Genomic DNA, 22,500 nt, shown 5'->3' with positions numbered 1-22,500 from the left:
CGTCTCGCTGTAGAACAATGAAGTGAGGCTGTGAAAATAAAAGGCTAAGCTTTAATATTTATTTATATAGGCTTGCCCCATAAAACGTCACAAGATATTTATACACGTCACCATGGTGTTTGCCTAAGGAGGAAAAAACCCTTGGTGAGAGGGGATATTATTAGTATTAATATTGTTTAGTAATAACATTAATATTATGCTGTTATCATTATGCTAATATCATATTCAAGAGATGAATGAATGATATTTGCCACCAAAGGTGGATGGAGGTTCTGTTTTCAGTGTCTGTTTGTTTGTTTATCTGTTTGTCTTTGAACAAGATATCTCAAACAGTTGTGGACGGATTCGTATGAAATTTGGTTGAGAGGTTGGGAATGGGACAAAGACTAATCGATTAGATTTTGGTGAAGATCCGCATACAGATCTGATAATTTTAGAGTGATTCTTCACCATTGAGAGATAGGGCAAAAAAAACAATAGTTACTTTTGTTATTAGAAGCGACCTTGGGAAAAATTACACAATTAGCTATCTCAACGCGAATATACACCTTAAATAACGCTGATTTCACCCAAGGCAGAGAACCCTCTTAGGGAGGGGGATAAATGAAGTCGCCACAACCCTCATCATTTGACCCTTAGTCTTCCTGTCAAGATTGGTTGAGATTGGATAAATAATGACCGAATGTATCGTGGTCAGACAGACAGACACCAAATTGCATGTTTTCGTATAATTATCAAGTATCTTAGGTGTTGCTGGTGTTGGGTACCTCGGATGTCATCGATTCCCGCAAAATACCCTGGTGTTGGGCTTGCGGCTAGGGTGCCGGCTTAGGATCCTAGGATCCTGGGTTCGAATCCCGGTCAATCGCTGAATTAACGCCAGGGGGGTTGACTCAGCCTGTCATCCTTCCGAGGTCGGCAAATTGAGTACCAGTTCACTGGTAATTCCCTGCTTGTCGTTATAGGCGGCAAAAAGGGTTGGCGTCAGGAAGGGCATCCGGCCGTAAAACATTGCTTCAAAAAGGGGACCGAAAAACAACAACAACCACAGTTCCCGAAAAAGGCCAACCCTCGCTTGCGGGGAAAAATGGCCTCTAAAGGTGGTTTTTTATCAAGTATCTTAGGGTCTGACACACGCCAGCCAACAGTACAACAATAATTTTGGCAGGCACCTTGTCTTATGTACAGTTGTGAACATTACCTCAAGAAAGGCAAGACTCACTTGAGTACAAAGTTTGGCTCCATTGATGTGTGTGTAGCTTCTTGCAAAGTAAAAAAAAAACAATCTGATCCCAAAGTGAGATGAGCACACTTGGAGACAACAACTATTTAGACCAATCGAAGTTTACACTGTTCGGCAACAATAACCAACAAGATATCTGCGATCACAAAGTGATCACCAAGGGTAGGCCTCCACCGGCACCCACCATCCAATGATGGCCATATTCCTTTTGCACAACCGCCATATGACCTTGACGTTCAACATTTACTGAGTACAAATATTTAAAAATGTCTCCCCATGTACAATCTATCTACAAAACTCAAAATCATAGAAATTGGAGAAAAATCATTCAAGTCGTTATAAAAGGTGTTGTTTTGATAATTCGGCCACAATCCCCAAAAAAATATGGCAATGACACGAATCAAATATCAGGTGCACAACTTCAGTGCAGGTACACTATTATTTTTTCTCGTGCAGGTACACGAGAAAAGACACGTTCTATTTTTCAGACCGCCATTTGACCTTGACCTGTAACTCGGAGGGGTTTGATGTAAATTAATCGTAAATGCACCTTGCTCTAGGCTATCTAGAAAGGGCAATTTCGGTCCGATTGAACAAACTTCAGCCGAGTTAAGGTGAAAAACGTTAAAATGTCTATAATTAGGTCATCACCTTAAAGATTAGTAGCGTTCTTGGAGAAATTCAGTAGCTATCTTGCGAGCACTCTACGTAAAACCACGAAGTGCTATCTGCGCCCGACATCTGCTTGATAAACGCAGGTAAGAGCCAGCTGAGACATTGGAGAAGTATACGCAGGTGTTACGACAACTCGGCAAGGACTGCGGGGTGCCGGCTTGGACGGCCATCAAAGACACCGATGACCTCATGCGCGATGCCTTCATTACGGGTCTCCAATTGCCTGCTATTCGTCAGCGACTGCTCGAGAACGAGGCTATGACCTTTCGGGTTGCGTACGAACAGGCCAGGGTTCTGCAACTGGCCCAGGTCCGATCTGAGACATACGGACGCCAATATCTGACGGCGAGCACTGCGACTGCCGAAAAACGCTCCCCCCTCTTGCCTATACCCCTCCCCCGCCCCGCCTCAGCAAGAGTCAGGACGCTGCGGAGAGCGGCCCGATTACCATGGCTGCGACGACTCCTGCAGCGGCGACGTCAAAATGTTTTTTTTGCGGGAATCGATGACATCCGAGGAGCCAGTGCCTGGTCGAGAAGTGCTATGTAATTGCTGTGGCAAGAAGGGACACTTTGCCAAAGTCTGTAGATCGACCAAAGCTAAACAAATGACGCTCGCGGGTTTGCGCACGTCTGGAGCTGCGCCTGTCAATGGGGTCACGCCTCACGGCCTGACAAGAGCGGTGATACCTGTGGTGATTAATGGCGAAGTGGCTGAAGCTTGGATCGATACTGGGAGCAGTGAAAGCTACGTCAGCCAATATATTGTCAGAAGACATGGATGGCCCACTGTTCCGGCCATGCAGCGCGTGTTTATGGCTTCAGCGGCACGATGGCAAAGTTCAAAAGTCAACTCACTGTTAAGTTTGAACTCACTTAAAGGTCGCATGAAAAATTTATAGGTCACACGACAGAGGGCAGGAGAGAAAAGAGATACATAGAAAAGAGAGAAACCATCAGATGCTTCAAAATCGATTTATGATCTGCAAATTATCAGATCATAACTCCATCTGCAAATTATTTTGAAGTTATGATCTTCAAAATCGAGTTATGATTCTTTTCAAAGGGCACATACCCTAAAATATTGACCTGTTGAACCCAAAATTAAATAAGTTCATCTTTGTCTTTTAATACCTTTGACCTTTAGAACCCAAAATGGAATCAGTTCATCTTTGTATTAAATCTCATACTTCTGCCAAGTTTGGTTTGAATCACTTTCAGTGATTCGATAACAGTTCACAAGTTATCGCAGTAAGGAAAATATGCTATGCCTGCATGTACACACAGATGGACAACCTGAAAATATAATAGCTCTGGCCTTCAGCTGTGGAGCCATTAAAATATCCACCAAATTATTTCCACCAACAAGTTACCTTGTACGCGCTATCCAAATCAGGCAAAATAAAGCACGTCAAACATTCACAACATGACTGTTCCCTACCTATCCCGCTCTGACACGAGAGCCACACGGCCATAATTCCAAGCTGCCCTTCGTAGGAGTGAAAACAGCAGAATGAGAAACTGCAAAGAATGAACAGAGAAATCTCAAATCAGAACTCATGAACAGATCCACAAGCAATGCTACACTAAGTTAGTAAATACAAATGCAGTCACTACACACCTTTAAATAGTCACGATCCTCATATTCACAACATTACAATAAAACTCACTTTTATATATAAAAACAAGAATGACCACACTGTGGTCACAGTCTACATCAAAATCCGGTAGCGGGCCATTGGGAAACACGCATTTAAAGCACTATTAAAAGATGAAAAGCATGATTGGGAAACACCCATATAATGCACGATTAAAAGATGAGCAACACGATTGGGAAACACACATAATGCACTATTAAAATATGAATAGCACGATTGGGAAACACATTTAATGCACTATTAAACGATGACTAGCACGATTGGGAAACATTTAATGCACTATTTAACGACGAATAACACGATTGAGAAACACATTTAATGCACTATTAAACGATGAATATCACGATTGGGAAACACATTTAATGCACGATTAAAAGATGAATAGCTCGATTGGAAAGCACACATTTAATGCACTATTAAACAATGAATAGCACGATTGGAAAACACATTTAATGCACTATTAAAAGATGAACAGCACGATAGGGAAACACACATATAATGCACTATTAAAAGATGAGCAACATGATTGGGAAACACGCATATAATGCACTATTAAAAGATGAATAGTGTGATTGGAAAGCACGCATTTAATGCACTATTATAATATGAATAGCACGATTGGGAAACACATTTAATGCACTATTAAAAGATGAACAGCACGATTGGGAAACACCCATATAATGCACGATTAAAAGATGAGCAACACAATTGGGAAACACACAGGATGCACTATTAAAATATGAATAGCACGATTGGGAAATACATTTAATGCACTATTAAAATATGAATAGCACGATTGGGAAACACATTGAATGCACTATTGAATGATGAATAGCACGATTGGGAAACATTTAATGCACTATTAAACGATGAATAACACGATTGAGAAACACATTTAATGCACTATTAAATGATGAATAGCACGATTGGGAAACACATTTAATGCACTAGTAAAATATGAATAGCATGATTGGGGAAACACATTTAATGCTCTATTAAAAGAAAACAGCACGATTGGGAAACATGTTTAATGCACTATTAAAAGATGAGCAACACGATTGGGAAACAAGCATATAATGCACTATTAAAAGAAAACAGCACGATTGGGATACACACATATAATGCACTATTAAAAGATGAATAGCACGATTGGGAAACACATTTAATGCACTACTAAAAGATGAACAGCTCGATTGGGAAGCACACATTTAATGCACCATTAAAAGATGAACAGCATGATTGGGAAACATATAATGCATTAAAAGATGAGCAAAACGATTGGGAAACATGCATGTAATGCACTATTAAAAGAAAACAGCACGATTGGGATACACGCATATAATGCACTATTAAAAGATGAATAGCGTGATTGGGAAGCACACATTTAATGCACAATTAAACGATGAATAGCACGATTGGGAAACACATTTAATGCACTATTAAAAGCTGAACAGCACGATTGGGAAACACACATATAATGCACTATTAAAAGATGAACAGCACGATTGGGAAACAAATATAATGCATTAAAAGATGAGCAACATGATTGGGAAACACGCATATAATGCACTATTAAAAGATGAACAGCGTGATTGGGAAGCACACATTTAATGCACTATTCAAAGATGAACAGCACAATTGGGAAACACACATTTAATGCAATATTAAAAGATGAACAGCACGATTGGGAAACACACATTTAATGCACTATTAATAGATGAACAGCACGATTGGGAAACACATTTAATGCACTATTAAAAGATGAATAGCGTGATTGGGAAGCACACAATGCACTATTAAAAGATGATTAGCGTGATTGGGAAGCACACAATTAATGCACTATTAAAAGATGAATAGCGTGAAAGGGAAGCACACATTTAATGCACTATTAAAAGATGAATAGCGTGATTGGGAAGCACACAATTAATGCACTATTAAAAGATGAATAGCGTGATCGGGAAGCACACATTTAATGCACTATTAAAAGATGAATAGCATGATTGGGAAGCACACATTTAATGCGTTATTAAAAGATTAGCTCAACACTTCTCGTCCTTGTCACCCTCCCCACTGTTACATTAGAATGAGCTGATTTGTCACACGGTCACAGACTGCTTAACCACAACATGGAGCCGTTCGAAAATTATGCAACTATATTTTTTAGGGAGGCACGTACCGTGCGTGCTGATGAGCTTGATTTAACTTTACCAACAATTTTTATTCGACATATGATTTGATATTCGGGGTCCCTCATAGTGAGTATCACTCGTGACCTGACCCAAACAAAGCCAATGGAAATCTGACGCAAAAAACCTGGGTAGTGTATAAAGGTGGGCGCGAATCGGAAAATTTTAAGTCCGCTTACCGCTTATCCGCTCCGCCAGCCCGTGTAGTCCGATTCGCTTATCCGCTTCAGCGGCCGAAAATCTTAGTCCGCTTACCGGTTATCCGCTTCGATTCGATTTTTTAAAAGCGCTTCGACGTTTTTAAAGCGATTTTTGACGTTTCTAAAGGGAATTTAATGCTTTTTAAGCCTAAATAGCCATTTCTAACTACTACAAAGACAAACAAAGCTTTTAAGATCAAAAATATACATTTTTATTTAAATAAAATTTATTCAAAATTTATTGAAATAAAGTTTTCCACTCGACTCTACTCTACTCTACAGTTAATTTAAATATAATTTTAATATATGCAAGTTACATTAAAGAAAAATCAATTTGCCCGTCCTTTCTTTGACAAGAGAGTCTACTAGCAGTCTGTTGACTAGTCCTCGTCTTCCTCCTCCACCTCGTGGGCCTTCTTGAGGATTTGGAGGTTGCCCTTCATGAAGACAAGGGCCTCGAAGTTCGGTGCAGCCAGGGCCGACCTCTTAGGCCTGAGGATGTCCGACCCGTAGCTGAACACGCGCTCGACCGAGGCAGAGCTCGGGAGCGGCGTGTTATGCCTGAGAAATAGAGTTACCCAAGCATCACGGAACTCGAGCGGGAAGAGATTGGGCGAGCCGCTGGGCTGGAGAGTCAGAAATCTCTCCATCTTGACGTTATTGCCGCTCTAGCGTCCAATAAAATATTCAGTTTTCACTTATTATTCACTTAAATAAATATTCACAATTCTAGAATAACGGCTCAGGCTAACAGCTGATTTGGCGAATCGCGATGCGCTTTAATTTTTCGGTAGTTCGCTTACGTTTATCCGCTTCGGTTTCCGGGGGTTGTTCCGATTCGCTTATCCACTTCGAAAACGTTAGTCCGCTGCAGCGGATAAGCGGATAAGCGGACTTTCGAAGCGGACCGCCCACCTTTGGTAGTGTATAATCAGCAAAGGCTTGCAGGCCTGATGTCTTCGGTTCACCAGAAAACCAAAATGGTGGCCTTATTATTTTGGCTGGGTACTATGGTGGGTGGAGTCGATCGACAAATGTGGGTGGGGTCCGGCAACTGTCTGGCCAATGGGTGCACATTTCAAAAATCGACCCCCCAACAACAACAATCACATGGAGATCTTGTATACCTGCGACATGTCATGACGAACAGCATGATTGGGAAATGGCAGGTAAGAGGTAAAAACCTTTTGATTGGCAGGTAAACCTTTTGATTGGCAAAAAACGTGATTGGCAGATAAAAAACCAAAGGTTTTAGTTAGCACTTGATTAATGACAATTTAAATGTTGCCCATTAACTTGACCCGTTACTTGAGTGGCACACATTCTGAAACTGTTCCACATCATGCAAACTTCCGAATATAATCATTGTCATCCTGGTATGGTTTAAATAAATCTCATAACACACACCTAACATGTGGAAACTGGTATCTTCACTTTTTATATCATATATGACAGAAATTTGCATGTTGCACCAGATTGTCAGGTGGAATTTTTTTTACACAAATTTGTGGTTGGAGAGGTTGTAATACTGTTAAATAAAAGTAAAATTTATATCAAGCTAAAGCTCATATGTGCTCGGATTTCCTTACAACAGCTGATACAAGATTGATGATCAGAACCACATGGACACCGCCAAGAGGGAGTCCTTGCAGAACGGTGCTTTCTGACCGGGTCTCGTAGCAATCTGCACTTTCATTAGCCAACATAGGTGGACCTGAAGTTGCACCTCGGTCCAGCATCCGTCCTCTGTAATTGTAGGCCTCAAAAATGGTCTTTCCCATCGAGGCCATTAATACCACAGCTCACTGTACAATGCAGAGAACATACACAGCACATTATTTAGAACAAGCATTTTCTGTCAGATCCAATAAAATGTTTAAAAAACATACAAGTGCACGACTCCCTCCGATACAGTCATAGCCAAAAATATTGGCACCCTTGCACTTTTTTTCAAATAACGCACCATTTCTTCCAGAAAATTGTTGAAATTAAAAAATATTTTGGTATCCACATATGTATTTCTTTGGATTACAGTGGAACAAAACAAAAAAAAAGCTGAAAAAATTACTAAATCTTAGCTTATTCAACACAGAAATCCTAAAATGGCCCAGACAATATTATTGGCACCTTTTATAAGTTGTTAGAAATAATTACTGCAGGTACCTCAGAGCAATCTCTCCATTACAGAACATGGCAGTTGCATACTGCTTGCTGCATACTGCTTGTTGCTTACTGCATACTGCTTGCTAATCTGCAAACTGTGCAAAGGACTTGTTATTATCTCAAGTTTCCATTTCCCATGTGCAGGCTGTGAAAATTGATGAGCCATCCCCAAAGAGCTAACATGATTGTATGATGAGCTAACATGATGAATGCGATTATGATTTCAGTGCACAGGATGACTGTCTGATGAGTTTTTTTAAATTTTCTCTGTGGTCTGGACTCATGGTGCCCACAGACTTGAAATGAAAATAAAAGATTATATGCACAAAATGAAAAATAATACCCCAAGGGTCTTTCAAGGACCTTTGGTGCACGTGTCAGAAGGGTGTGGGCATGCATAATCACTGCGAACAGCAGATCAAAGCAAATACACAAAAATTAATAATAAAAACTTGAACGGGTTGTTCCACTGCTAGGTTCCAAAATTATATTCCAAAAAGTCCCACTGCTACACCGGATCTGCATCAGAACCTGAAGAAAAATCGAATTGGCTTGTCCTTGTCCACTAAGCAACTAATCCACCAAGTTTAGTCCGAATCCGTCGACAACGTTTTGAAATATCATGCTATACATCATTGTTGGGCTCATCTCTCAATGGTGAAGCATCACTTTTAAAATTCTCGGATCTGGATTCAGATCTTCACCGAAATCGAATCAATCTGTCCTCGTCACACAGCCAATCTGCCCACCGAATTTAGTCCGAATCCATCCATAACTTTTTTTAGATATCCTGCTCACAAACAGAGATACAAACAAACAGGGGTGAAAACGTAACCTCCACCCACCTTTGGTGGCGGAGGTAATTAACGGAGCAAAAATAAATCATTGTTACATTTACATTTGCTGTGAAATAACATACGCAAAGGCATGTGCCATTTGCTGTGTCCTTTGGAATGCAGTGCCTTCACAAAGTATTCACCCCCCTGACTTTTTCACATTTTGTGTTACAGCCTGCATTTAAAATGGATTAAACTGAGATTTTTTGTTACTGATCTACACATAATACTCCATAATGTCAAAGTTGAATTTTTTTTTGTTTGTTTGTTTTTTACAAATTTTTACAAAATAATTAAAAATGAAAAGCCAAAATGTCTTGAGCAAATGGGTATTTAACCCCTTTGCTACGACACTCCAAATTGAGCTCAGGTGCATCCAATTTCCTTTGATCATCCTTGAGATGTCTCTACAACTTGAATGCAGTCCACCTGTGGCCTGGCCAATTAAATTGATAGGACAGGATGTAGAAAGAAACACACCTTTCTATACAATGTCCCATAGGTGACAGCGCATGTCAGAGCAGAAACTCAACTATGCAGTCCAAGGAACTGTCCTTAGAACTCAGAATTGTGAAGAGGCATAGATCTGGAGAAGGGTATAAAACAATTTCTAGTGTTGAAAGTTCCCCAGAACACAGTGATGTCCATCATTAAGAAATGGAAAGAATAAGGAAGTACCCAGACTCTTCCTAGAGCTTGCCGTCCGACCAAACTGAGCAACCAGGCAAGAAGGACCTTGGTCAGGGAGATGACCAAGAACCCAATGACCACTCTGACAGAACTACATGGTTCCTTGGTTGAGATGGGAGAACCTGCCGGAAGGACAATAGTCTCTACAACAACAACAACAGGCATTTTAAAGGCCATTTTCCCTGCAAGAGCGGGGGTTAGCCTTGCGGTCCCCATGACAATCTTCTCCATTTTGCCCTATTTTCTGCATCTCCCCTTGTTAACCCCCTTTCCCACATTTCTTCTTCCACCATCTTCAGCCAAGTCTTTCTCGGTCTTCCCCGTCCTCTACTTCCTTCCACATTCATTTCCATCACCCTTCTCAACGCACATGGCCAATTCCCAGTTCTTTCCACCTCACCACATGCTTTACCACTTGCCATCACCTTTGTTTTTCCGATATTCACCTTCAGACCTTTCATCTCCATACATTCCTTCCACTTGTTCATCTTGTCCTTCAGTCCATCCATACTTTCTGCAATCAACACCAGATCATCTGCATACAACTCCCACGGTGAACCCTCCTTTACGTTCCGAGCCAGCACCTCCATCACAGCTACAAATAGTAGTGGACTTAGTACCGACCCCTGATGCACTCCCACCTTCACCTCAAACTCACCACTGTTCCCGTCCTTCGTCCTTACAGCTGTGCGCGCTCTTTTGTACATTGCCATCACTACTCTGATCAACCATTCCTCCACGCCTAACTTCCTCAATGCCCATGTCACTACTTCACGTGGAACCCTATCGAATGCTTTCTCCAGATCAACAAACCCAAGAAACAACTTCTTCCTCTTCTCGATGTACTTCTCCTGCAACTGCCTCAATAAAAAACGCGTCTGTCGTTCCTCTTCCTGGCATAAATCCAAACTGCAAATCAATAAATGCAATCCAATAAATCCAAATAGTCTCTACAGCACTTCACAGATCGAGGTTTTATGTTAGAATGGCCAGATGGAAGCCACTCCTGAGAAAAGGCACATGACAGCATGCCTGGAGTTTGCAAAAAGGCACGTGAAAAACTCAGATCATGAGGCAAAATATTCTGTGGTCTGATGAGAAAAAATTGAACTCTTTGGCCTGAATGCAAAACGCTATGTCTGGCGGAAACTGAGCACAGCTCATCACCCATCTAACACCATCCCTACCGTGAAGTGTGGTGGGTGGCAGCATCATGCTATGGGGATTCTTTTCAGCGGCAGGGACTGGGAGACTTGTAAGGACAGAGGAAAAAATGAATGGAACCAAATACAGGCAATTTCTTGACGAGAGCCTGCTTCAGAGTCCAAAATACATTCGAATGCAGCGAGGATTTACACTCCAACTGGACAATGACCCCAAGCATACAGCCAAAGCAACACTGAAATGGAACCTTGAGTCCTTGAGTGGTCCAGCCCAAGCCCAGATTTGAATGCCATTGAGAATCTGTGGAAAGACTTGAAGATTGCTGTTCACCAACACTCCCCATCTAACTTGATAGAGCTTGAGAAAATGTGTAAGGTAAAATGGGAGAAACTCCCTAAATCCAGATGTGCAAAGCTGACAAAGACATACCCAAGAACGCTCGAACCTTTAATTGCTGCCAAAGGCACTTCTATGAAATATTCACTCAGGGGGTTGAATACTTTTGTTAATTAGATATTTATGTCTTTCATTTTTAATCATTTTGTAAAATTTTCTATTAAAAAATGCCACTGATATTAGATGGTGTTATGTGTATATCAGTGACAAAAAATTAATTCATTTTTAATTCAGGCTGTACCAACAAAATGTGAAAAAGGTAAGGGGTGTGAATACTTTCTGAAGGCACAGTAGATGTAGCGATACATTGATGGCCAGATATTGCATAGGCATACGTTGTATGAGTGGTATATAGGCAGACACATAATCTTTTACATATACTAATTCTTCCTTCCAGAATTACAATATTAGTGATGTGGTCAAGTGGTGAATATTAATATATTATTAACATGTTTATTGTCCGCTCTTGAGTTTGGGAGTTAGGTGGTGTGAACCTCAGCTAAGTCACACCAAAGACTTAAATTTTTTTACATCTTCGATGCTTTATGCTCAGCATTTAAAAAAGGCTAGAGCACAGAAAAACAATCATAGGTTGGCAACCAGTGCACAGGGCTTGATGGTGTCCTAACTCCTAATAAATCGTCTTCTCCTGCATTACGTTCCTTGATATGGTAATATTTTTCAGTTTAAATTTATGGTTTTGTAAATGATTGGTGTTTAACCCTTTATAAATGAAAATACAGTAAAGATTGCCATATCTTTAGATACCCACGAATGGCAAGCCAGAGTAAATACCTGGTTTTACTTTGGTTTTACTTTAACACGTTGACTACAACCAGAGAACCCTAACCCTAACCCAATAACAAAGTTATTGTACTGATTTGACATACTCCACAGCTTTATCATGGTGATCATTACAGATCTGAAATTCAGCAATTTATTTCAATATGCACTGCTGTATACCTGCAGGTATTTATGGTCGAGATCAGGAGTCCTCAAATATTTTGGGCCAGAACCATAATTCCTTAGAACCTCACGGGCAACGAAACCAAAGACATTTTAAGCGACATTTTGTGCGCACCACCGCTTAAAATGTTCTTTAAAAAAAAAAAAAAAAACTTTTTGTGTGTACAACATTGAGGTTCGTGTAAGAGATAACATTAATCACATAAAAACAAACTGACAAAAAACATATGATAAAGGGAGCGGAAGACGAGATTGAGAGAGAGAGAGGGAAGGAAACACACAAATACAACAGTAGAGAACAGGGACATCGGGAGATCTGTGAGAGGGAGAGGGCTTGGGGCGAGGGGCATGGGAAAGGGGGTGGGGAGGATTGAAGAGGTAAAAAAAAAAAAAAAAACATGGCCAATGCTATGCTTCCAGGAAAAAAAGATGGTATTTCAAAAAAGTGGTTCTGGGGTGAATTAACAGGGGTATAAAATATCAAGGTTTTGGATGGGGGAAGATAGAGAGATGCTGGTGAACAGCTGTTTTAAAGACCTGGAGGGAGGAGTGGGATTGAAGAGAGTGAGGGAGTTTGTTACAGAGGCAGGAGAAAAGAGGAATTAAAGAGTGAAGGTGAGCAGAGTCATGATTTTGGCAGTTTAACCATAAGAGGCTTGCTGGCAGATCTTGTGCGACCCGTAAGAATATTTGGGGGACAGAGCACCGACAGAGCTGGGGGAGCTAGGCCAGAGAGGAGTCGGTAGAAGACGGAAAGACCACCAACCTGCCTGCGGTGAGTGAGTGAGAGGCCCTTGGAGTTAGCTTCATCGCAGGAGATTCCAATGATTCTGAATGCTTTGGTTTCAACAGCGTGAAGCCGAGCTAGGTGTGAGGCAGGAGCACCAGACCAGAGGGGAGAACAGTATTCCATTGGGCTGCGGATGAAAGCCTTGTATGTGGTGGGGAGCTCAGGTGTGCCAAGAAAGGACTTCGACGACAGAGCATGCCCAGTCGGCGACTGGCCTTGGAGGCCAGCTTGGAAATGTGGTTTTCCCAGGAAAGATCATGACAGATAGTGAGACCCAAAAGCTTGAGTGACATAACTTCTTGGAGAGGATTGTTGAGAAAGTAGATGGGAGGGTTGTCCAGTTGGTCTTTTCGGAGAGACATTGTAAGAGTGTGAGATTTGTAAGGAGTGAAAGAAATGTTCCACTTGTTTGACCAGTCTGTGATTTTGTCCAGGTCTGCAGAGAGTGAGGAGGGTGCAGATTGCCCATCTGAGGGATGAGGTGTGGAACGACAGAGAGTGGAATCATCAGCAAAGAGATAGAAAGGATTTTCCAGAGAGTCAGAGAGATCATTGATGAAGACCAGAAAAAGCACAGGGCCCAGAACACTGCCTTGGGGAAATCCAGCTTGAACAGGAAGGGGAGATGAGAGAAACCCATACAGGGCCACACGTTGACTACAACCAGAGAGGAGGTCCGCAACCCATGCGTGGAGATTTCCATGGATACCATAGGAGGAGAGTTTGGTGAGCAGAGCAGGGTGCCAGACCGTATCAAAGGCACATGATATGTCAAGGGAGACAGCTCTAATTTTCTGTTTGACATTGAGGACCTCCATCCATTGTTAAGACAGCAGAAGCACCATGTCCAAAGTAGAGTGACCTGTTTTATTTACCTTAGTGACCAAAGTTTATCTATTTGTTCCCTTTTATCACTAACATTCTTCTCTCAGGAAATTGGGGTCATTAAGAATGAGTATTACAGTAACAATTGAATAAAAGTGATAGACAATAGTACCCTACAGTCACAACGTCACCTCAACACCTGGCCTACACAACACGATGATGTGCCAACCTTTATTAGTGGGAACGAATAAAACAAATAGTTTTTCAAAATATTGTATTATAATTATAGCAAGGCAAACTATGAACGGTCAGGGAAGAGCAGTGCAGTGCAGTTGCTTTTGCTCGTCATGATTTTGTCAATGCGGGGCCCGAACTGAGAGTGACACAGGTGAAGACAAGTTCAAGATGAGGGACTGCTACTTGAATATAAAGTGCGACTTGAATGACCTTTTTCTCAATAACTCCAAACTAAATCTTCCTTGAATGTAACGTTTGTAAACAATTCTTCCTTCTGTCTGCAAAAGTATTTTTTTAACATTAAAAAGTGCTCCACTTTCACGATATCACCGTCAGAGATTCACCATATGTTCTTCTTCACCACCATATATCACGCTTCTTTTTCTTCAGAAAGATTATTTTGTTCATTTTTCCTGTTCCTTTTGTTCCTGTTCCGTTGCATCCTCATCTGTTCTGTGCTCTAACTCTTCAAGGAGCTTGCCTAAGTGTACAAAGAAAAAAAAGATTCCATTGCCAGGAGATTAGGTAGGATTAGCTCCACCGTCCAGACTGATGATGCCCACAGTTTGAATGTGGACCGCGATCCGCCTTTTGAGGACCCTTAGTCCAGATAGAGTTTTTAATTGTTGTATAACATAAATCACTGTCTCTCCAAAAAGACAATCTGGGCAACCCTTCCATCTACTTTCTGAAAAATCCTCTTGAATAAGTTCTGTCACTCAAGCTTTTGGGTCTCACTATCTGTCATGACTTTTCCTCAAAAAACCACATTTCCAAGCTGGCCTCCAAAGCCAGTCGCCAACTGGGCATCCTCCATCATGCAAAGTTCCTTCTGAGCACTTCTAAGCTCCTCACCACATACAAAGCTTTAATCCGCAGCTCAATAGAATACTGCTCTCCCCTCTGAGCTGGTGCTCCTGCCTCACACCTAGCTCGGCTTCACGTAGTTGAAACCAAAGCATTCAGAATCATTGGAATCTCCCGCGATGAAGCCGATTCTGAGGGCATTTCTCCCTCTCACCACAGGCAGGTATGTGGTCTTTGTCTTCTACCGACTCATCTCCGGCCTTGCTCCCCCTGCTCTGTCTGTGCTTTGTCTCCCAAATATTCCTGCAGGACACACAGGATCTGCTAGCAACCCTCTTCTGGTGAAACTGCCAAAAGCAAGACTCTCTGCTTACCTTCACTCCTTCATTCCTCTTTTCTCCCGCCTCTGGAACAAACTCCCACACTCTCTTCAATCCCTCTCCTCCCTCCAGGTCTTTAAAACAGCTGTTCACCACCATCTCTAATCTTCCCCCATCCCAAACCTTGATCTTTTCTACCCCCGTTAAAACACCCCAAATCCACCTCTCTCAATCCCCAACTGCTTTTCTAAAATTCCTAGATGTGTTTGTTTGCTTTATACAATGTACCCCTCCCTCCTCCCCGGCCCTTCCCCTTCAACAGATCTACCGACGTCCCTGTTCTCTTCTATTGTTGTGCTTGTGTGCTTCCCTTTCTCCCCCCTCTCGTCTCCCGCTCCCTTCATTGCACGTTTTATGTGTTTGTGCATGTTTTCATGTTCAATGTGATAGCTCTTACACAAGCCTCGACTCTGTATACAACCCCCCCCCCCACCCCAAACAACAACAACAACAACAACAACAACAACAACAACAACAACAAAAAACGTATTGTTGACTGAAACCAGGCAATAAAAAGCAGATTGGATACAAATAAAAGTGACGTTTTGTCATTTGTCCCAAACTGTGACATTGGTCGTACACCAATGATGAGGCCGTATCCTTTAACTATCCTGGCATTATTTTTGTCACGACAGCACAGTGCATCTGTTGCCAATCACAACATATGCAAAGCAATGGCTGCTTAAGCACCAAAGGAGGCATTCAGGAAGCAAATCATGAATAATTGAATTGGAAGCACTTTCCTTATTATCAAAAAAAAAAGATATGTCACGACTTATCTTTACAGGACCAGTAGGTGGTACAAAGGTGAATAACAAGACATGAAAGGAGGCCAACAGCATTCATAAGCAGACACAGCCTTGCCTTGCACATAGGTGTGAACCTTCTCTGTTTATCATATCAGCAAGGCAGCAGATCAAACCAGACATCATTACATGATTCCCATTTAAGCTGAATATTAACAGCCATACATAACTACAAATCGTGTTGCTATAATGTCAAACTCCAAGTGCACCAACTCCACCTCGACACTTTTTGGTTAGGGTGTTACGTGATCCTTTGTAAACAGAGTTACAAAAGGCAGTTGCTGTGGTTGTTAAAACAGCATCACAGTCAGAAAACGCTGTCCAAGTCAATCCAAGGCACTTGCGAGAGAACTTGACCAGTAAAATCCATATTGTCATGTTGGTTACCTCTGCCACCGAAGGTGGACGGTGGTTTATATAGTTCACCCCTGCTTATCTGGCTGTGAACAAGATGTCATAAAAATTTATGGATAGATTTGGATGAAATTTGGTCGACAGGTCGGGTGTGTGGCAATGACGAATCCATTAGATTTTGGTGAAGATCCGGATCCGAGGTTTCTTGTTAAGTGATTCTTCACCATTGAAAGATAAGACCAAAAATGATATTTGAAAAAATTGTGGACAGATAATGCCAAAACTTGGTGGATTGACAAGAACAAGCCAATTCGATTTTGGTTCAGGTCCGGCCTATCAATAGAATACCATCAATTTTTCAGCCTGGCGGATGTATGTGCTCCACAGAGTGCCGTTGTAGTTCATGCATGTCACACAAACCACCGCAACCGCAACTGCAACACCATAATGGTTTTAGTGGTGGCCATGCTTGATGCTTGCGTGACAAAAATGTTTAGCGCAGTCTTGTCGAAGGTAATTTCAGAAGTCATGTTGTCTTGAGGAACATAATTTATTAAAACACATAAGGACCTTTCAAATCTATGACAGAGCTGAGAAATGGCAGTTTAAGTGAAAGAGCCAATGTCTGTAACCATGGCAACCATAGTTAATCGGCTGGATGAGAAAGTGCACATTAAGCATGAGGTTTTGCACATTAATGTCCAGCAGGCCTCTAGAGTGAATTATGAATATCCTGGCTACGACTTGCATTCAATTTCAATGAATGGAGTCACTATAAACATGGCGTGACAATGCCAGCAAGGATTATAAACATTGAAAGTGGGTGTCCTGGGAACTTGGGATTGCTGGTTTGGTGTTTGTATTTGAGTGCACAGGTGTGGATGCTGGAATCACAGCTTCAAATTCTGTGCACCATGTTTATTTGTCCATTGTGTACGGATGCCCTTCCAATTCAGGTCAAAGTATTATCACGATACCTACTTGTGATTCTTTCCCTACCCCTCTTACCTCCCCCTTATCCAAATCATAAACAATCAATCAAATCTATTTCTATAAAACACAGTTTGTGTGTGTGTGTGTGTGTGTGTGTGTGTGTGTGTGTGTGTGTGTGTGCGTGTGTGTGTGTGTGTGTGTGTGTGTAATGTTACCGATAGACTCCAAAACGGAGAGGCTCACGTGCTTGATATTTGGCATAGACATGGCCATTGAGCCTGGGACGAACATGGCCGAGACCATATTTGATGAGATCCATATTTTTTATTCATATTTACCTCAGCGCATTTCAGCGAAGTACCCGCTAATCTCAGCCGGTGCCAGAGCAGCTCGCTGATTCGCTCAGAGCGATCACGTGATGTTCCATCCCGTCACACGTCATACGTTTGCACGTAATTCAGGGCGAAAAGCGATTGCGTTTTTTCACCTTTATGCGATCATGTTTTGTGTCGATTTTGTGCGATATGAATTAAATTTTAATTAATATCTCGTGTTTACGAATTCGAATACGAAGGATTTCCCCTTTCCCCTTTCGAATACGAATCGAATACGAGCTTGAGTCGAGAGGGCGAATGTACGGGTTGGGAATGTACGGGTCTCCCTTCCCCCGCCCGGCAACGCCGGTACTGGAGGGCGTGGGTCACAGGATCGGTGAGTCTCCAAAATCTGCTTCGTGCTCTTGCGAAGATGCAGGACGATGTCGCGATTGTTGTGCTGCTCTCAGACCATGAGAACTGCAACGTCATTGTTGACTGGCCCTCCCCTTCCCTCCCCCTTCCCCCTCCCCATCCCTCACCCTCCCCCCTCCCCTCCCATCCCCCTCCCCCCTCTTCTCCCCTCTCACCCTCCCCCTCTTCTCCCCTCCCCCCCTCTTCTCCCCTCCCCCCCCCCTCTTCTCCCCTCCCCCCCGTTCCCTTCCCCTCCCCTCCCCCACCCGGCAATGCCGGGTACTTCTGCTAGTGCACTATATTGGTGACAGAGTGTCGGTGCTGCTGAAAGTGTTCTTTGACGAGGGTGGATGGTTTACCATTGCCTTCCCAGCAGTCAGGGCAGGAATTTGTTTCCAGGATGCCGGCAATAACTCACCTACTCTTCAGGAAAGACTCCACAAAATCTTTTACGACCACCATTAACATTCAATGTTGATAGATAGACAGGTCCTCCAGCTAAGCATCCCTCCCATTGGTGGCACACACATTGATGCATCCCTAACCTCCCCCTTTACGAGGATATATTTTCATATCAAGTGTAATTCAGGGGGATTACATTAAGGAACCACAATTCGAATACAGTACAATGTGAGATATATATATTGTTATGAATTTTGGGGTAGAGTGATACAGTGCATTCAGAAAGTATTCGGACCCCTTCACTTTTTTCACATTTTGTTATGTTGCAGCCTTCTGCTGAAATCGTTTAAATTCATTTTTCCCAAGACACATGAAAGCCCACAGAATCTTGTTCTTCACAGTCTGAGAGTCCTTTAGGTGCTTTTTTGCAAACTCCAAGCGGGCTTTCATGTGTATTTCACCGAGGAGAGGCTTCCGTCTGGCCACTCTGCCATGAAGCCCAGATCGGTGGTGTGTTGCAGTTTTGGTTGTCCTTCTGGAAGTTTCTCCCATCTCCACACAGGATCTCTGGAGCTCAGCCAGAGTGACCATCGGGTTCTTGGTCACCTCTTACCAAGACCCTTCTCCCCCGATTGCTTAGTTTGGCCGGGCGGCCAGCTCTAGGAAGAATCCTGGTTGTTCCAAACTTCTTCCATTTAAGAATTATGGAGGCCACTGTGCTCTTGGGAACCTTCAATGCAGCAGAATTTTTTTGTAGGCTTCCCCAGATCTGTGCCTCGACACAATCCTGTCTCTGAGCTCTGCAGGCAGTTCCTTCGACCTCATGGCTTGGTTTTTGCTCTGATATGCATTGTCAGCTGTGAGACCTTATATAGACAGGTATGTGCCTGTCCAAATCATGTCCAATCAATTTAATTTACCACAGGTGGACTCCAATTAAGGTGTAGAAACATCTCAAAGATGATCAAGAGAAATGGGAGGCACCTGAGCTAAATGTCAAATGTCATAGCAAAGGGTCTGAATACTTATGTCAATGTGATATTTCAGTTTTTTCTTTTTAATAAATTTGCAAAACTTTCTACAATCCTGTTTTCTCTTTGTCATTATGGGGTATTGAGTGTAGATTGATGAGGGAAAAAATGAATTTAAACGATTTCAGCATAAGGCTGCAACATAACAAAATGTGAAAAAAGTGAAGGGGTCTGAATACTTTCTGAATGCACTGTAAATAGACCAGGTAGATCTGTGTAGGTATCATGCTCGACTGTCGTGAAGAAGAACCATCCCGATGTACAAAAGGAGAGGACCCGTCTAGCCCGGATGTCGGATTAAGTTTGTATAATTGTGGTCATACGAGGATGGCCTTGTGCTAACTAGAGTAGGGATTACGTTAATTCCCCTGTGTGTGAGACCTGTGATCTATTCTTTGTCCCATATGGCACTACACCAATAGACACGAGACAGACCCATTAGCACACACGTACTAATTAAATTCCTCCCCCCCCCCAATTTATCTCGCACAATAAAACTCACCGGAAGTGCAGGCAGGAAGCGCCCATGCATTGCGCCAACACGGCGATAAAACATCGAGCAAGCAGGCGATACACGCCCAGAGGGGCAGCGATTGGACGAGACACCACCAGTAGGGAGATGAGGCAGGATGAAGCCCACCGATTGGTAGAGGGAGGAGCAAGAAGCGACTCGCTGTTGGGCGGGAGTTGACCATTGGGAAGGACTGAGTAAGGAAGGACTCGTGATTGACCAGGGGCGGGGCAAGAAGCACCCCTCGGATTGGTGGAAGGAAGGCCGAGGGGAAAGCAGGGCGCAGATTGGCCAGGAACCACCGATGACGTCAGGGGCAAGTAAGAAGCGGCACGCTGATTGGTGGAGAGGACAGCTGACGTCACGAGACGGCCAATAAAAGAACTGGCTGGCCAGAATTTTCCCTCTCTCGTTTTGGATCCCTTCTTGGTCGGACCTTGTTCCCTGATGCCCTCGTGATTCCTCTACCTTGACTACTTGCCCCTCTCGTTCACCTCTGCCCTCGACTCTTGCTGACGGTGTTCCTTTGAAGAGCGAAGAGTGGGATCTCATCAAAGCGGCTGGGAGACAAGCTGCACGTCTGCCATTCAAGACGGACAGTGGGGCCTGGATAGCGTGTACGCACGTCCTTGGTGTACGCACATCATCCTGCCTCATCTCCCTACTGGTGGTGTCTCATCCAATCGCTGCCCCTCTGGGCATGTCTATCGCCTGCTTGCTCGATGTTTTATCGCCGTGTTGGCGCAATGCGGGGGGCTTCCTGCCTGCACTTCCGGTGAGTTTTATTGTGAGGGTGTGGGGGGAGGGGGGGGGTGAAGATAACGTGACTTTTTTTTTCTTTCTTTTTTTTTGTTGTTGTATACTGAATTGAGGCTCGTGAAAGAGCTAACATTTACTTCACAAACAAATCAACCAGACAAACAAAATATATAAAAAGAGGGAGCGGAAAAACAAGATGGGGAGAGAAGGGGAAGCACACAAACACAACATTTGAGAGCAGGGAGATGTGTGGAAGGGAGAGGGCTTGGGGGGCGGAGGCGTGGGAAGGGGGGGGGGGGGAGGGAGAAGTATAAAACACAAGGACACCAAGGACTTCCAGGACAGAAGTTGGTATTTCAAAAAAGTGGAATTGGCGTGAAATTAGCGGGGGTAGAAAAGATCAAGGTTTTGGATGGGGGAAGATAAGAGATGGTGGTGAACAGCTGTTTTAAAGACCTGGAGGGTGGAGTGGGATTGAAGAGAGTGAGGGAGTTTGTTCCAGAGGTGGGATAAAAGAGGAATGAAGGAGTGAAGGTGAGCAGAGAGTCTTGATTTTGGCAGTTTGACCATAAGAGGGTTGCAGGCAGATCTTGTGCGACCTGTAGGAATATTTGCGGGACAGAGCCCAGAGAGAGCTGGGGGGGCAAGGCCAGAGAGGAGTCGGTAGAAGACGGAAAGACCACCAACCTGCCTGCGGTGAGTGAGTGAGGCCCTTGGAGTTAGCTTCATCGCGGGAGATTCCAATGATTCTGAATGCTTTGGTTTCAACAGTGTGAAGACGAGCTAGGTGTGAGGCAGGAGCACCAGCCCAGAGGGGAGAGCAGTATTCCATTGAGCTGCGGATGAAAGCTTTGTATGTGGTGCATGACATGACGAATGCTTCAGTCAACCGACTGAAGAAATATTATGAGAGGAAGCCTGTGGAAAAAATGGTTCCTGTCTCACCTGTCGTGCCTGTCGTCGGGGTGCAAGAGAATCCAGAGGTTGAGGCCGGTGTGAAATTGTGTTAGTGTTGAAAAACCACTTGTGCGACCTGTAGGAATATTTGCGGGACAGAGCCCAGAGAGAGCTGGGGGGGCAAGGCCAGAGAGGAGTCGGTAGAAGACGGAAAGACCACCAACCTGCCTGCGGTGAGTGAGTGAGGCCCTTGGAGTTAGCTTCATCGCGGGAGATTCCAATGATTCTGAATGCTTTGGTTTCAACAGTGTGAAGACGAGCTAGGTGTGAGGCAGGAACACCAGCCCAGAGGGGAGAGCAGTATTCCATTGAGCTGCGGATGAAAGCTTTGTATGTGGTGCATGACATGACGAATGCTTCAGTCAACCGACTGAAGAAATATTATGAGAGGAAGCCTGTGGAAAAAATGGTTCCTGTCTCACCTGTCGTGCCTGTCGTCGGGGTGCAAGAGAATCCAGAGGTTGAGGCCGGTGTGAAATTTGATAATATTGATGACCAGGCTTGTCCCAGATTGACGAACACGGAAGTGTTGTCATTTATATGAGAAATTAGGTCATTTGACGAGGGAACAACAAGGACAACTATCCAGCCTAATTTTTGAGTTTGCACATTTGTTCACAGATGTACCTGGTCGTACTGACTTGGTATATCATGATATTGAGGTGGGGGAAGCCACTCCTGTGAAACAACACCCCTATCGGATGAACCCTGTGAAGATGGAGTATCTTCGGAAGGAGGTTCAGTATATGTTGGAGAATGACATCATCGAACCAAGCAGCAGTGAATGGAGCTCACCATGTGTGT

The 22,500-nt window shown here is 43.3% G+C and overlaps 1 protein-coding gene across 2 annotated transcripts in view; it reads right to left on the bottom strand.

The window, feature by feature from the left end:
* The window catches only part of LOC137435330 (osmosensitive cation channel TMEM63C-like), a 107,897-nt gene that overhangs the window by 50,360 nt on the left and 35,037 nt on the right, over nt 1-22,500 (bottom strand). For both annotated transcript variants that reach the window (XM_068129025.2, XM_078785346.1), the window contains exons 2-4: nt 7,551-7,766; nt 3,359-3,438; nt 1-28 (exon numbers count right to left, since the gene is read on the bottom strand). The exon at nt 1-28 is cut by the window's left edge and continues 57 nt beyond it. In XM_068129025.2, coding sequence (XP_067985126.1) covers nt 1-28; nt 3,359-3,438; nt 7,551-7,751 — 309 coding nt within the window. In that variant the 5' untranslated portion in view covers nt 7,752-7,766. The remainder of the gene's footprint in view (nt 29-3,358; nt 3,439-7,550; nt 7,767-22,500) is intronic.

This window comes from Myxine glutinosa, chromosome 1 (genome assembly GCF_964187855.1).
Source record: "Myxine glutinosa chromosome 1, kmMyxGlut1.1, whole genome shotgun sequence".
NCBI classification, from domain to species: domain Eukaryota; kingdom Metazoa; phylum Chordata; class Myxini; order Myxiniformes; family Myxinidae; genus Myxine; species Myxine glutinosa.
Note: the sequence above shows the minus strand (reverse complement) of the source record. Positions and strands in the feature narration are given on the sequence as shown.